Below are 14,199 nucleotides of genomic sequence, written 5' to 3'. Positions count from 1 at the left end.
GTCGTGGAAAGATCCCGTTACCTGACGCCACTGAGCATCCAGAGCTTCCTGTATAGGACGTGTCCTCAGCCGGCAATGAGGGATCAAGGCAATGGATGATGACGCCATCCCCAGAAATGATTTTAATAGTCTCACAGAAACTGACTCTTGATCTGATCAGAGCCACCAGTCGCAGCATCTTTTTGAGACGCTCCTGGGAGAGGAATGCCTTTGCTGACACAGTTTCCAGAGTTGCACCCAGAAAATCTCTTTGTTGGTACGGATGAAGTTGGGATTTTTCCGCATTTACGGACAGGCCTAAAGAGCGAAACACGTTCTGGCACAGAAGAGTGTGTTGTCGCAGGTGAGTGCTTGACTGAGATTTCAGGAGAAAATCGTCCAGGTATGGAAATATTTGCACTCCCTGGAGGCGCAAAAACGCTATTACTGGAGCCAGTACCTTCGTGAACACTCGAGGGGCCGAGCGCAGGCCAAATGGTAACACTTTGAATTGGTAATCGTGTTGACCCACTCGAAAACGCAGGAACTTTCGATGCCGCTGTAAAATAGGGATATGAAAATAGGCATCCTGGAGATCTATCGTCGCCAGAAAATCTTCCTGCAAGAGTAAGCGCAAGATGTCTACTAGCGTCATCATACGGAAGGATTGGCTCTTTATATATTTGTTTAGTGCTCTTAGATCGAGGATGGGTCTCCACTCTCCGTTTTTCTTTGTGATCAAAAAGAACCGGGAATAAAAACCTTTTCCCTTCTGAGACACTGGTACCAGTTCTATAGCTCCTTTTTGCCTTAAAAGTCGTACTTGATGCAAAAGTTCTTTCATGTGAGCTGGTGGCGGTCCGGAGGGTGGAGTGGGAGGAGGGAATTTGGTGAATTCTAAGGCGTGTCCCTTCTTCACAATGTCCAAAACCCAACGGTCCTTTGAGATGGAGGACCATTGGGAAAAGAACAGAGAGATTCGACCTCCAACCTTGTCCGTCTGGTAAGAGTCACTGTCTCTTTGATGCGGTTCCTCTGTATGAGGATTTTCCTCTATATGACTTGGAGGTTTGCTGCCGTGATGTTTGCTGTTGCTGGCCATAAGAGTAACGGTTGGACCCTTGATAGTAAGGTTTGTATTGTTTATTGTCTCTTCGAAAACTTGAGGAGGTGCCGCGTCCGCGTGCACCACGAAAATTACTCCGCTGAAATTGAAGGTTTCCTAGTGATCTAGTTGTTTCAGTGTCCTTCTTTATGGACTGTAGAGCTTCATCGACGTGGCTCCCAAATAATGACTCGCCGTCGTATGCCATGTTAAGGATCATGGACTGAACCTCCTGACGAAAGGATGTTGATTTTAACCATCCTTGCCTACGCAGAACAGCCGCTCCGGCAAGCTGACGGAAACCCATGCAGGCGATGTCTACTGCACAATCGATTATTTCCGCCGATGCCGCTTCTCCCTCTTGGAGCAACTTCATTGCCTCCACTTTAGATGGCTCTGGTAACTCCTGAACCACATCCGAGATATCAGCCCAAACTTGTCTGTCATATCGTCCCAGGATGGCCAAGGCATTAGCTGCTCTAACCACAGTAGAGGCCATAGAAGAGAATTTACGCCCTATGGCATCCATCCGACGTCCGTCACGATCCGGAGGCGAAGTGATAGAAGATGCCGGATTTTTCGCCTTACGTTGCGCTGCCTGCGTAACGACCGACTCAGGTTTAGCCTGACCCGTGAGGCATGCTGGGGTTCCTATTGGTGCCTTATATTTCTTTTCTAATCGAGGCACCTGTGCTGGCAAGGTATTCGGTGTCTGCATTAATTTCTTGCCTTCTTCCCAAATAAACTCAACTATGGGAATAGCATGAGTCTGTTTGTAAGGTTGATTCTTGAAATCATAAAGGAAGCAATCTTCCTCCCTGCGCTCCGTTGTTAACTTAAAACGGTGTGATGCCCTTTCCATCAGTTGGTGAAAATTGGCTATGTCCACTGGAGGTGAATCCCCTGTTACTATCTGTGAGGGGGATGGTGTTTGTGCCTGGTAATTGTCCCACTCCGCCATATCATCATCATTGTCATCTACATCCCCATCATCATCTGGGATTTCACCCTCTTCTGTGTCCTGAGGGCCTTCCTCTACAGGCTCATAATGAGGCAACAACCTTTCCGGAACCTGTCTTGGAGGTACAGGCGGCATCTGAGGAGCAGGATTTACAATAGGTACCGGTGGAATAATTGCTGGAATCACCGGGGTTGACGGAACCTCTGAACGTTGAGGGGATAGAGGGAACCGTTGGTTGTAGTCGTCCAACATGCGTTGGAGATTAGAAATGAGCGACAAAGGAAGAGTCGCCGTTTTATGCTTCGGAGGGGCCTGGTGTATATATACCGGATCCTCATCCTCACTACTGACATCCTGGCACTTAATAACCAAGTCGGATGGACTTTGTGCCGTTCCGAAAGACTCCGGTAACCCCTCGGATTCCTGATCCGAATCCGTAGCGAATAATGGTGAGGGAGGCTGTGCATCTCCCACAGGAATATTATGTTCCTGGCTATCCGGGCCCACAGTAGGAGGTAATGGTGTCCAAGAAACTCCTTCCCTTCTTGTTTTCTGGGTAGACGCCACACCGCTTATTCGTACCCTTACGAATGTCTGTGGAGATGTACTCATCGATGGAGCCGTCGTCGACGGAATGATGGTCGACGGAATTATCGTTGAAGTCTGTGGCAACAAAATTGCCGTCGTCGGATTCGCCGTCGACAGAGCCGCCGTCGACGGGGCCACCGTCGACGGAGCCACCGTCGACGGAGCAGCTGCCGACGGAGCCGTCGTCGAGGTCTTCGTAGACAAGGCTTTCGTCGACGGAACCACCGTCGACAGTGTCGTCGACGGGATCTTCTTTTTCTTCGCCGACGGAGTGGGCGTCGACGAGCTCGACGACGTCTTCGTCGACGACACAGTCTTCGTCGACGGAACCTTTACCTTCTTCGTCGACGTCGAAGTAATGGGCCCAACAGAAGTCACCGCCCTTGAAGAACTGATGGTAATCGTCGACGAGGATAACGTCGACATAACGCTCGTCGACGACGAAGCAGCTGACGTCGTCGTCGGGGTCACCGTCGACGAGGTAGAAACAGCAGATCTCGTCGTCGGGAGCATCGTCGACGAGGCTGACAAGTTTTTCCCCGAGGAATGGGAAGTAGACGCCTCAGCAGCCTGAGAACAGTGTCCCTTAGGCGGCAAAGCAGTAGGTGAGACCACAGAGGTGGCAGTTGTCAGAGGCAAAGCCAGCTTCTTTTTCTTCAGGAAAGGAGATGGTAACTCCTGCACACTACTGCGCTTAGAGGCTGGTTGAGAACGACCAGAAAAGATACTTTCCACATCAGAGAGTGGGTTATCCTTGTCCTTCAGTCTCTGTAGCCATAATAGCAGGCGGCCTTCTCTGTCCTTTAGAGTTTTTGTAGAAAAAGTTCTACAAAATTTACATTTTGCCACCTCATGGTCAGGATATAAACAGTAAATACACTTACCGTGTGGGTCCTCAGAGAACAAACGCAGCTTTCCACATGAAGAACATGGTCTAAACAAAGATTTCTTACTAGAAGACATCCTTACTGACAAAAACTGAGCAGAGCTCAGGGAGACTCCCTGTCACACGACGTGCGGTAGAAAATCTGAGGTGAGAAGCTCTGAGGAGAAGGTTCTAGAGAGGGGCTGACGCCTGATTGGCTGGAGTTCGGACTTACATAATGACAGAGATAGACTACAAAGGTCTTTTGTCTCTCTCCATTGTATTCCTATGGAGTTTTCTCTTATAGGTACACTATGTGTGATTTACACCTATATGCGCTAATTATATGATTACTTATGTATATATTTTTACTATATATATATATATATATATATATTGCTATTTTATTTACCGTGGGACTCCCACTCCGACGACGGGGAATATTCAAGCATGTGAATCTATGAAAGACACCCTAATACTGGAGAAACAATGGTACAGTTTTAGGAAAGAACGCAGGTACTGGTAACCTGGATAGCAGGAACCCAGTGCACATTCAGTCGAAGATGCATCAGAGTCAGGCTTAATGTGGGGCAACCATACAAAAGGGGTGATTTACTACACTATTTATTTTAAATCTCTTTTTTCCCTGTCTCTATGATTTCTCATTGCTGTATATAGTAGGAGAACTATTCCATTTTAACAGGTTGTGGTATAAATAATTTAGGGTTCCTGTGCCCTTATGAATTGGGTGTCATATATCCTAGGTAGACAAACACATAATATTTCAACATAGAGAAATTAGTAATTATCCCCAGGTATATAATGTCAGCACCCATATATAGGTGGTCTGTGTTGTAGGTAGGACTATATTGTAGCTAGGACTTTGTTGTGTTACATTATTCATGCACCTATTATGGAACTTCAGCAATGTCAATGACTGTGATATCATCAGCATTAAGGTCATCAGACATCACTTTCTGGGAAGATTTAGAATGTCATAGGATGTCACTTACTTTGACATCATTAAGGCCATAGGATGTGTGGACTCACTTCCGATACCCCAAGTATTTTGGGGAATCGACATCCATGGGAAAAAGCCTCCAGCGCTGAATGTGACACTAGAAATCTCTGAGGAGAGGACGTGAAGGAGGAAGTTCACATGATGCATAAGTGGAGGTAGGCAAAGGATCAGATAAGACCATTAAAAAATTTACACTTCACTCATAATAAGAGGAGAGGATGTGGAAAGGCAAGGTCACATAATACAGAAGAGAAGATAGTCAGAGGATGAGATGTGACAGAATTGAGAAAATGTACTCTTCACTCACTGAGATATAAGAGGGGGCAAACAAAGGATCCATGGAGATGTCAGATGACACATCATTGATAAATGTGCACTCACTAAGAGAGAATATATGTGGTAGACAAAGGATCATACAATACAGAATTGAAGAAATGCGCCCTTTACTCACCCGAGTCACAATTTCCACACTTCACTATTAAGTATTTTACCAATCGGTACAGGTGGTTTGCGAGGATAAGCGGCGGTGGGACAGAAGGTCGTTTGCTGTATTCCTTGATCAGCTTATAGCGCTGGAACTTCCAGAACTGATCTGTATTGTTTTGCACTTCAGAGAAGGTATGGCTGAGAGCACAATTAGTGAAATACAAAAAGTTAGATGGTGGCATGCATCTTAAAAGGAACAACACAGCAAAACAATGAAAATATGTATAAAATCAACACATACCGGAGACTAGAAAAAGATAAAGTCATCTCTTTTGGAAAGGAAGAATGAGTGCACTAGAAAAGTCAAGCAAATTAGCGAGAATTAAGAATACAGATGGGAAAGAGAAAATAGCTGGCAGAAAAATAAAAAAAGGAATTGGAAAACATGTAAGGGCCAAGTAAGCAAAGAACAACAACAGCTGAGCAATGCTGTCACTTACTCTGATTATGAACGCACTACCCTAAATCTGAGGAAAATGTAGGGGTGTAGCAGCCAAATCTTGCCACACGTGGCATAAGGACAACTTTAAATGGGGTCAGGGGAAGCTTTGCAATTCATTTGAGAATATACACCATTAGATTAGGTTGAATATACTATTTTAAGTAGATCTACATGAGGCTTTCCAACCTGTTCAGGGAATGAGTAGGGCCTGATTTAGACTTTGGTAGGAAGAGGTAAATCCATCGGTATGGCAGAGTGCTTTACTCTCACCACACTGAGGGTCCTCTGCCCGCCAAGTTTAGAAATGTCAAAATAATGGCACATCCTTCAAACTTTTAACATGTTTTGGATTTTCAAAAACAAAATGGTCAACTGTGGTCTTTGGTGATGTGGGGGTAATTCTCAGTTTAGTTTTCATTGTCCCCTACCACCACGTTTTATCAGGTTAAATCGTTTAATATGCCAGCAATGGAGACAAAGCAGTCCCTGACGCTGACATACATAAAGGTCCGCCCATCGGCAAATTAGGTAGGTGGGCCTTCAGTTTGGTGGAGAGGGTACTTCGTCGCCATTGCAATGGTGTACATTCTCCGCCAAACTCTAAGGGTCTTATTTAAATCTCGGTGGATGGAATACTCCGTCAGAAACGTGACGGATATCCCGTCTGCCGTATCAAGATCTCAATAGGATATAATGGGATCATAATACAGTGGACAGGATCTCCCTCACCTTTTTGACAGTATTCCCCACCACCAAGATCTAAATTAAGCCTTAAGTTGGCCCCTGAGTCAGGTATTCATATGGACTGACAATGGTAAGGGAGCAGACAACATGTTAGATAATGCCTGCCTGATCCACAATTCATTTGAGCAGAAAACTAAATATTGGTTAAAATTTACTTAAGCGAGGCACATTGTGGATCTAACCAGCCCAATGGTAATGGGGCATTGGTGTCCATCCACTGTTTGCACACCTTGGTGTGGCTTTTCCTAACCCTTGTTTGATGCTTGCTCTGGACTTATCTCTGTGAGGGTCTCCTGGCTATAATCTCTTTCTGCTACAACTGAACATGTTACAGTCTGAGTGCTGCTCCCTTCCCCCACCCCTGCTTACTCTAAGCAGCTACTCTCAAGGGGTAGGCCATACTGACCTCAACCCTTAAAACCATTTATTTACCTGCAAACTGATAACTACATTTTCTCTCATAGGATTACATTGACAGTTTTTCCTCTGAAAAAGTTTTGTGTTGAGTTGTGTTTGTATGGAAAACAATGTAACCGTGATTTAATACAAAAAGTGGTTTACTTACCTTTGTCCAGGAAATGTCCCAGTGTGATATCTAGGTATATCACTCCGAGTAGAGAAAGTAATCCAAAAGAAATCTAAAAGTACACTGTAAGTAATCCATATGTAATTAAGACTGCTTTTTAAGCCAATACTTACCTTTAACTAGTACAAAGTCATTTACACTTGCATTTGCGTGGAAAGCATTGTTTTTTTAAAGCATTTCTACTAACCTGAACCATGTCTGGCTTGGTTCTCAAATAAAACTTTAAGAAGACTGTTAGAAAGGGTAGACGGACCGGGAGGGTCGGCCGGGGTCAGGGGGAGAGGTCTCCGGGGAGAGCCGTCTCCAGCGATCGTACAGACAAGTAACTTCCCCCCCACAGACAGATACCACACACGGATAAGGTTCAGTGTTCTTTATAAGCACTTCTTAAGGTACGGTTGAATGGTACAAGGAGGTCTGGACTCAGGGGTCCCCTCGATTCAAGTCTCTCAAAGCAGGGTAAGGGGTAGCGGGACAGTCTGTTTACCAGTCAGGTAGTTCGGATGAGATGATGACTAGCTCACAATCCTCGAGCTTGGTGGTTTAGTTGGTACGGGCCGCGGCAGCGCCAGCAGGTCCCGGTCGAGATGGTCGGTACCCGGTCCGCGGCAGCGCCAGCAGGTCCCGGAAAGATGGTCGATGTACGGTCCGCGGCAGCGCCAGCAGGTCCCGGAAAGATGGTCGATGTACGGTCCGCGGCAGCGCCAGCGCCAGCAGGTCCCGGTGAGGATGGTCGTTACAACGGGCCGCGGCAGCGCCAGCAGGTCCCGACGAGGATGGATGTTGCAGAAGGCCGCGGCAGCGCCAGCAGGCAGGACGATGGTTCACAAGAGCGGGCTACGGCAGCGCCAGTAGTCCGTCAAGGCTGAGTTCTCTCGGTGTCTCTCGACTCCAGGATACAACTGCCTTCCTGCTCCGGAGCTGCCCCAGTTATAGGGCAGGCGCCCTTTGATGTCCGGACCCTCGCACTTGGCGGTCGGAGGGCCCGGGATGAAGGTGTCCAGACACCAAGCAGGGGGTGGAGCCAGCGCCTGGGGGAGCTGGAGGCAATCGGCACCTGGCGGGGGGAAGAGCTCTTGACGCTCCGTCCTCCCATTGACCTGCCAAGTGGTCCGCTCACCTCCTGGGTGGATGGTGGTGCCGGGATGTCTGGGCCGGCCAGGCCCGGGGTTAGGGTCGGGGCGAGGCCATGCGGCCTCGTGGTGCAGGGCCCAAGATGGCGGCTTGACCCGGCCGGGGAACCGATGGGGCTGGGCCCCGTAATGTGTGGAGGTCCGAGGGTAGAAGATCCGTCGGGAGACGGGGTGCAGGTGCTTTTTGTGGGTTACGCCTGGTGGGCCGGAGCTCGGGCCCTGTCGTGCGGGGAGGGAGCAAGCCCTTCGTGTGGCCTGTCCAACATGCGTCCCCCCCAGCTGAAGGCGGGGAGAGTCACCCATCTCCTTGGGGACTCTCTTCGTCGAGGCGGAAAAAGCGTGACAGGCCATCCGCGTTGGCGTGGTCTTGGCCTGGTCGGTGCTCCACGGTGAAGTCCATTCCCTGCAGGGAAATGGACCAGCGCAGTAGTTTTGGGTTCTCCCCCCGCATCTGCATCAGCCACTGCAGGGGTCGGTGGTCGGTTTGTACCCGGAAGTGGGTACCGAAGAGATAGGGCCTGAGTTTTTTGAGGGCCCACACCACTGCGAAGGCCTCCCTCTCGATGGTGCTCCAGCGCTGTTCTCGGGCCAGGAGACGTCGACTGATGAAGGCCACCGGCTGGTCATGACCTTCGGGGTTTAACTGAGAAAGAACGGCTCCGATGCCGTGGTCGGAGGCGTCGGTCTGTACCACGAATTCCCGACTGTAATCGGGGGCCTGGAGCACAGGGGCGGTGCACAGGGCGGCCTTCAGCTTCTCGAAGGCCGCTTGACAATCAGGGGTCCAGTTAATCCGCTTCGGTTGGTTCTTAGACGTGAGACCCGTGAGGGGCCCCACGATGCTGCCGTAGTCCTTCACGAACCGCCGGTAGTAGCCGGTGAGCCCCAAGAAGGCTCGGACCTCGGTCTGGGTGACGGGGGGCTGCCAGGACTGGATGGCAGCAATCTTAAGTTGCAGCGGGGCCACCAGCCCGCTCCCTACTTGGTGCCCAAGGTAGGTCACGGACCCTTGGCCAATTTGGCACTTGCCGGCCTTAATTGTGAGGCCGGCCCGCTGGAGGGCCTGTAGGACCTCTTGTAGGTGAAGGAGGTGGTCGGACCAGTGGCGGCTGTATACTGCGATATCGTCCAGGTAGGCAGCGCTGAACTCTTCGAGCCCCGCCAAGACCTGGTTCACAAGGCGTTGAAATGTGGCGGGGGCATTCTTCATGCCGAAGGGCATGACCTTGAATTGGTAGTGGCCATCGGGGGTAGAGAAGGCTGACCGTTCCTGAGCCCTGGGTGTGAGGCCGATCTGCCAGTAGCCCGCTGTTAGGTCGAAGATACTAAGGTAGCGGGCGGCCCCCAGCCGGTCGATCAGCTCGTCTGCTCGGGGAATCGGATGAGCGTCGGTCCGGGTGACAGCGTTCAAACCCCGGTAGTCGACGCAGAATCTCAGTTCAGGTGTGGTGCCGGGGGCAGCGGCTTTGGGAACCAATACAACCGGGCTGGCCCAGGGACTGTCCGAGGGCTCGATGACCCCGATTGTGAGCATCTTGGCCACTTCCTCCTGTATGCAGGCTCGTACCCGATCTGGTACGCGGTAGGCCCGGTGCCGGACAGGGGGACTGTCCCCGGTGTCTACATCGTGCAGGCACCAAGGGGTGACCCCGGGGGTGAGGGAGAACAGGGTAGCGAACTGCAGCAGGAGGTTCCGGCAGCCCTGGCGTTGCTCCGAAGTGAGGGCGTCAGAGAGCCGGACCCCGTCCACGGAGCCGTCATTCTCCTGAGTCTTCAGAAGATCCGGGAGGGGTTCGGAGTCCTCCTCCGCCCCACTGTCCGTAGCCATCAGGAGGCTGAGTTCTGAGCGCACAAAGTGTGGTTTGAGTCTGTTGGTGTGGAGGACCCGAAGGGGGTTCCGGGGGGTCCCCATGTCGATGAGGTAAGTGACGGGGCTTTTGCGCTCGACCACTTTGAAGGGCCCCGTCCACTTATCTTGCAAGGCACATGGTTCGGTGGGGGACATCACCCACTCTTGCTGACCAGGCTCGAACTCAACGGAGGAGGCATTGTGATCATACCACCTCTTCATGTCCTCCTGGCTGGCCTCGAGGTTCTCCTTGGCCAACTCCCGGAAGCGCCGGGTCTGATTGCGTAGGGCCAGGATGTATTTGAAGACGTCTGGAGGGGTCTTTAGGGGGGCCATCTCCCAACCTTCCTTGACTAGGCTGAGGGGCCCTCGCACAGGGTGCCCGTACAGGAGTTCGAAAGGGCTAAAGCCGAGGGACTTCTGGGGGACTTCTCGGTAGGCGAAGAGGAGGCACGGGAGTAGTACATCCCACTGGCGACGGAGGGGTTCTTCCAATCCCCCAATCATCCCCTTGAGAGTGCGGTTAAAACGCTCCACTAGTCCGTTCCCTTGGGGGTGATAGGGAGTCGTGAATCTGTAGGTGACCCCGCATTGTTGCCAGAGGGACTTCATGTATTTGGAGATAAAGTTCGTGCCTCGGTCGCTGACGACTTCTCGGGGGAAGCCCACCCGGGAGAAGATCCCCATGAGGGCCCGGCCAACCACCGGAGCTGTCACGGTTCGTAGGGGCACCGCCTCGGGGTAGCGGGTGGCATGGTCCACCAGTACCAAGATGAACCTGTGTCCTTGTGCCGTGCGGGGGTCCAGGGGCCCCACAATGTCTATCCCCACCCTTTCGAACGGGGTGGTGACCACAGGGAAGGGTTGCAGAGGGGCTTTCAGCTTCCGACCACTCTTCCCGCTGGCTTGGCATGTGGGGCAAGATCGGCAGTGGTTCAGGACGTCGTTTCTCATTCTCGGCCAGAAAAAGTGGGTCACTAGGCGGCTGTACGTTTTGTCCTGGCCCAGGTGTCCAGCCAGGGGGACATCATGGGCCAGGTTGAGCAGGAAGTCTCTGAAGCGGAGAGGTACCACCAGTACTCGACCGGCCCCCAGCTCGGCGATTCTTTGTTCGCTGTATAGCAGGTCGTTATCCCAGTAGACCCAGTGAGTTCCGGTGGAGTCCCCTGCGTTCTGGGCGCTGGCTTGTTGGCGGAGTCCCTCGAGGGAGGGACAGGTCTTTTGTTCCTGGCGGAACTGTTCTTGGGTGGGCCCCCCTTCTTGACGCCACCGAGCCAGGCCGGGAAGGTCCTGGGGTTGCGCGTTCCCTTCGGTCGTTGGTTCCGGGGGGCTGGCCTCGTCGTTGTCTTCTACTGGGGCGACCGGGGGCGGAGGTGCTGGCCATTCCGGTTCTTCTGATCGGGGGACGGCACGGGCGGCCATGGACCGGGTGGTTATGCAGGCCCAGTCCGGGAGGCCCAGCATCCCCAGGTGCTCTCTTCTCTCAACGGTGGCCCACGGGGAACTCTCGAGGTCATTCCCCAGGAGGCAGTCCACGGGGGCATCGTCCCGGACCGTCACCTTCAACAGACCGGAGACCCCTCCCCATTGGAATGGGACGCAGGCCATTTGACACATGCTTTCGGAGTTGTCTGCCGAACGGACAGGGCAGAGAATGTTCGGCAGGATCTGCTCGGGCTTCACCAGGTGACAGCGGACGGCCGTCACACTGGCGCCTGTGTCACGCAAGGCCTCGGCTCGTTGTCCATTAATGGTCACCCACTGACCGTATTTCCTGGTGTTGGCGGGTAGGGGAGCCCGCGGAACCATGTCTCTTCCCCCTAGGCACGCCAGGACCATGGCGGCCGGTTCCCACTCTTGCTGGGCCGGCTCATACTCTTCCTGTTCCTCCGATAATTGCCCTTCCCCCAGGGCGGCGGCAGCTACCTGGCGGGGCTTGGGTGTCTGGTTCTGCGGGCAGCTCGGGTCATTGGCGTAGTGGCCGACTCGCTGGCATCGGTGGCACGTGACGTTGGCTCGGAACCCCGGACGCAACGGGGGGTTGCCCCGGCCGGCCGGAGGCGGGGTGCTGGCCACGGGTGTTGCCGGCAAGGCGTCTCTCCCTCGCCCCTGGCCTCCTCCTCCTCGAGGACGGTGCTGGCCTTGGTTGCTTCGGTTCTGCTCGTGTGGCCATCTCCGGCCCACTCGGGTGCTTTCCCAGCGGTCAGCTTCGGCGGCGAGCTGCCGGGGGTCAGTCAGCTTACTGTCGAGGAGGTGCTGCCTGAGCTCGACGAAACAGTTGTTCGACAGGTGCTCCCACACCATAAGGTTAAAGAGTTGTTCGTAGGTGGTGACATGGCTCCCCTTGATCCAACCCTCGAAGGCACGGCTGAAATAGTTCACGTACTCTACCCAAGTTGTACCTGGGATCCTGGTGCAATCTCTGAACCTCTGGCGGTACATCTCGGGTGTGAGGCCGTAGCGGGTGAGGAGGGCCGCCTTCATGTGGTCGTAGGACGACATTTGGTGATCTGGGAGCTGCAGTAGGGCATCGCGACCCTCGTTGATAAACCTCCCCCAAAGTCCGGCTCCCCAATCACTCCGGTCGATCCGGTGGGAGGTCATGGCGATCTCGTAGGCTTTAAACCACTGTTGTATGTCGTCTTCTCGGACATACTCGCGGACAACATCCTTGGGGATGTGGACTTTTTTCTCGATTGGCCCCGGGGTGTGTGGTCGCTCAGGCACCCCCAGTTCTTTATTCTGTTTCCGAAGTTCTATTTCCGCCAGTTGGCGCTCGTGCTCGAGCGTTATTTTTTTCTCCTCCAGCTCTCTCTGTCTCTGCTTCTCTTCTCGTTCTTCTCGGAGCCGCATATGCTCGAGGTTGAGTTTCTGTTCAGCTAACTTGAGTTCCCCATCCATCTTGAGTCGTGCCATTTCCAACTCGTGCAGTCTGGTTCTTTCTCTTTCTCGGATCTCCTCCTGCGAGAGGCCCGTTCCCCGCTCCTCGGGAGCCGTGGCGTTCCCCTCTGGTGTGATGCTGCTTTGGTCGGAGGGTCCGGCGACCCCAGTTTCTGTCCACGACTCAAGAGCGTGCTTTAGATCATCCTTGGTACTCAGGCCGGTGGTAGCAATGCCAAGTTCTATGCAGAATTGTCTCAGTTCACGGTGGTTGTATTCTTCTAACTTATCCATTTGGAATTTCTCGGTGGAGCTGCTATCTTTGGCTGACATCGTGTTTTTGTCGTGGGGTGAGCTACTCTCTGTACGATTACGCGTTGATTCGGATCGCGCCGCTGGCCACCAATGTTAGAAAGGGTAGACGGACCGGGAGGGTCGGCCGGGGTCAGGGGGAGAGGTCTCCGGGGAGAGCCGTCTCCAGCGATCGTACAGACAAGTAACTTCCCCCCCACAGACAGATACCACACACGGATAAGGTTCAGTGTTCTTTATAAGCACTTCTTAAGGTACGGTTGAATGGTACAAGGAGGTCTGGACTCAGGGGTCCCCTCGATTCAAGTCTCTCAAAGCAGGGTAAGGGGTAGCGGGACAGTCTGTTTACCAGTCAGGTAGTTCGGATGAGATGATGACTAGCTCACAATCCTCGAGCTTGGTGGTTTAGTTGGTACGGGCCGCGGCAGCGCCAGCAGGTCCCGGTCGAGATGGTCGGTACCCGGTCCGCGGCAGCGCCAGCAGGTCCCGGAAAGATGGTCGATGTACGGTCCGCGGAAGCGCCAGCAGGTCCCGGAAAGATGGTCGATGTACGGTCCGCGGCAGCGCCAGCAGGTCCCGGTGAGGATGGTCGTTACAACGGGCCGCGGCAGCGCCAGCAGGTCCCGACGAGGATGGATGTTGCAGAAGGCCGCGGCAGCGCCAGCAGGCAGGACGATGGTTCACAAGAGCGGGCTACGGCAGCACCAGTAGTCCGTCAAGGCTGAGTTCTCTCGGTGTCTCTCGACTCCAGGATACAACTGCCTTCCTGCTCCGGAGCTGCCCCAGTTATAGGGCAGGCGCCCTTTGATGTCCGGACCCTCGCACTTGGCGGTCGGAGGGCCCAGGATGAAGGTGTCCAGACACCCAGCAGGGGGTGGAGCCAGCGCCTGGGGGAGCTGGAGGCGATCGGCACCTGGCGGGGGGAAGAGCTCTTGACGCTCCGTCCTCCCATTGACCTGCCAAGTGGTCCGCTCACCTCCTGGGTGGATGGTGGTGCCGGGATGTCGGGGCCGGCCAGGCCCGGGGTTAGGGTCGGGGCGAGGCCATGCGGCCTCGTGGTGCAGGGCCCAAGATGGCGGCTTGACCCGGCCGGGGAAGCCGATGGGGCTGGGCCCCGTAATGTGTGGAGGTCCGAGGGTAGAAGATCCGTCGGGAGACGGGGTGCAGGTGCTTTTTGTGGGTTACGCCTGGTGGGCCGGAGCTCGGGCCCTGTCGTGCGGGGAGGGAGCAAGCCCTTCGTGTGGCCTG

At 53.5% G+C, this 14,199-nt stretch overlaps 1 protein-coding gene across 3 annotated transcripts in view; it reads right to left on the bottom strand.

The window, feature by feature from the left end:
* Positions 1-14,199, bottom strand: part of LOC146808464 (transient receptor potential cation channel subfamily M member 2-like) — a 1,747,278-nt gene that overhangs the window by 131,004 nt on the left and 1,602,075 nt on the right. For all 3 annotated transcript variants that reach the window (XM_085623572.1, XM_085623571.1, XM_085623573.1), the window contains one exon: positions 4,971-5,143. In XM_085623572.1, coding sequence (XP_085479698.1) covers positions 4,971-5,143 — 173 coding nt within the window. The remainder of the gene's footprint in view (positions 1-4,970; positions 5,144-14,199) is intronic.

The sequence above is a fragment of the Triturus cristatus genome, chromosome 8 (genome assembly GCF_964204655.1).
Source record: "Triturus cristatus chromosome 8, aTriCri1.1, whole genome shotgun sequence".
Taxonomy (NCBI): domain Eukaryota; kingdom Metazoa; phylum Chordata; class Amphibia; order Caudata; family Salamandridae; genus Triturus; species Triturus cristatus.
The sequence above is the reverse complement of the archived record's forward strand: the minus strand, read 5'-3'. Positions and strand labels throughout refer to the sequence as shown.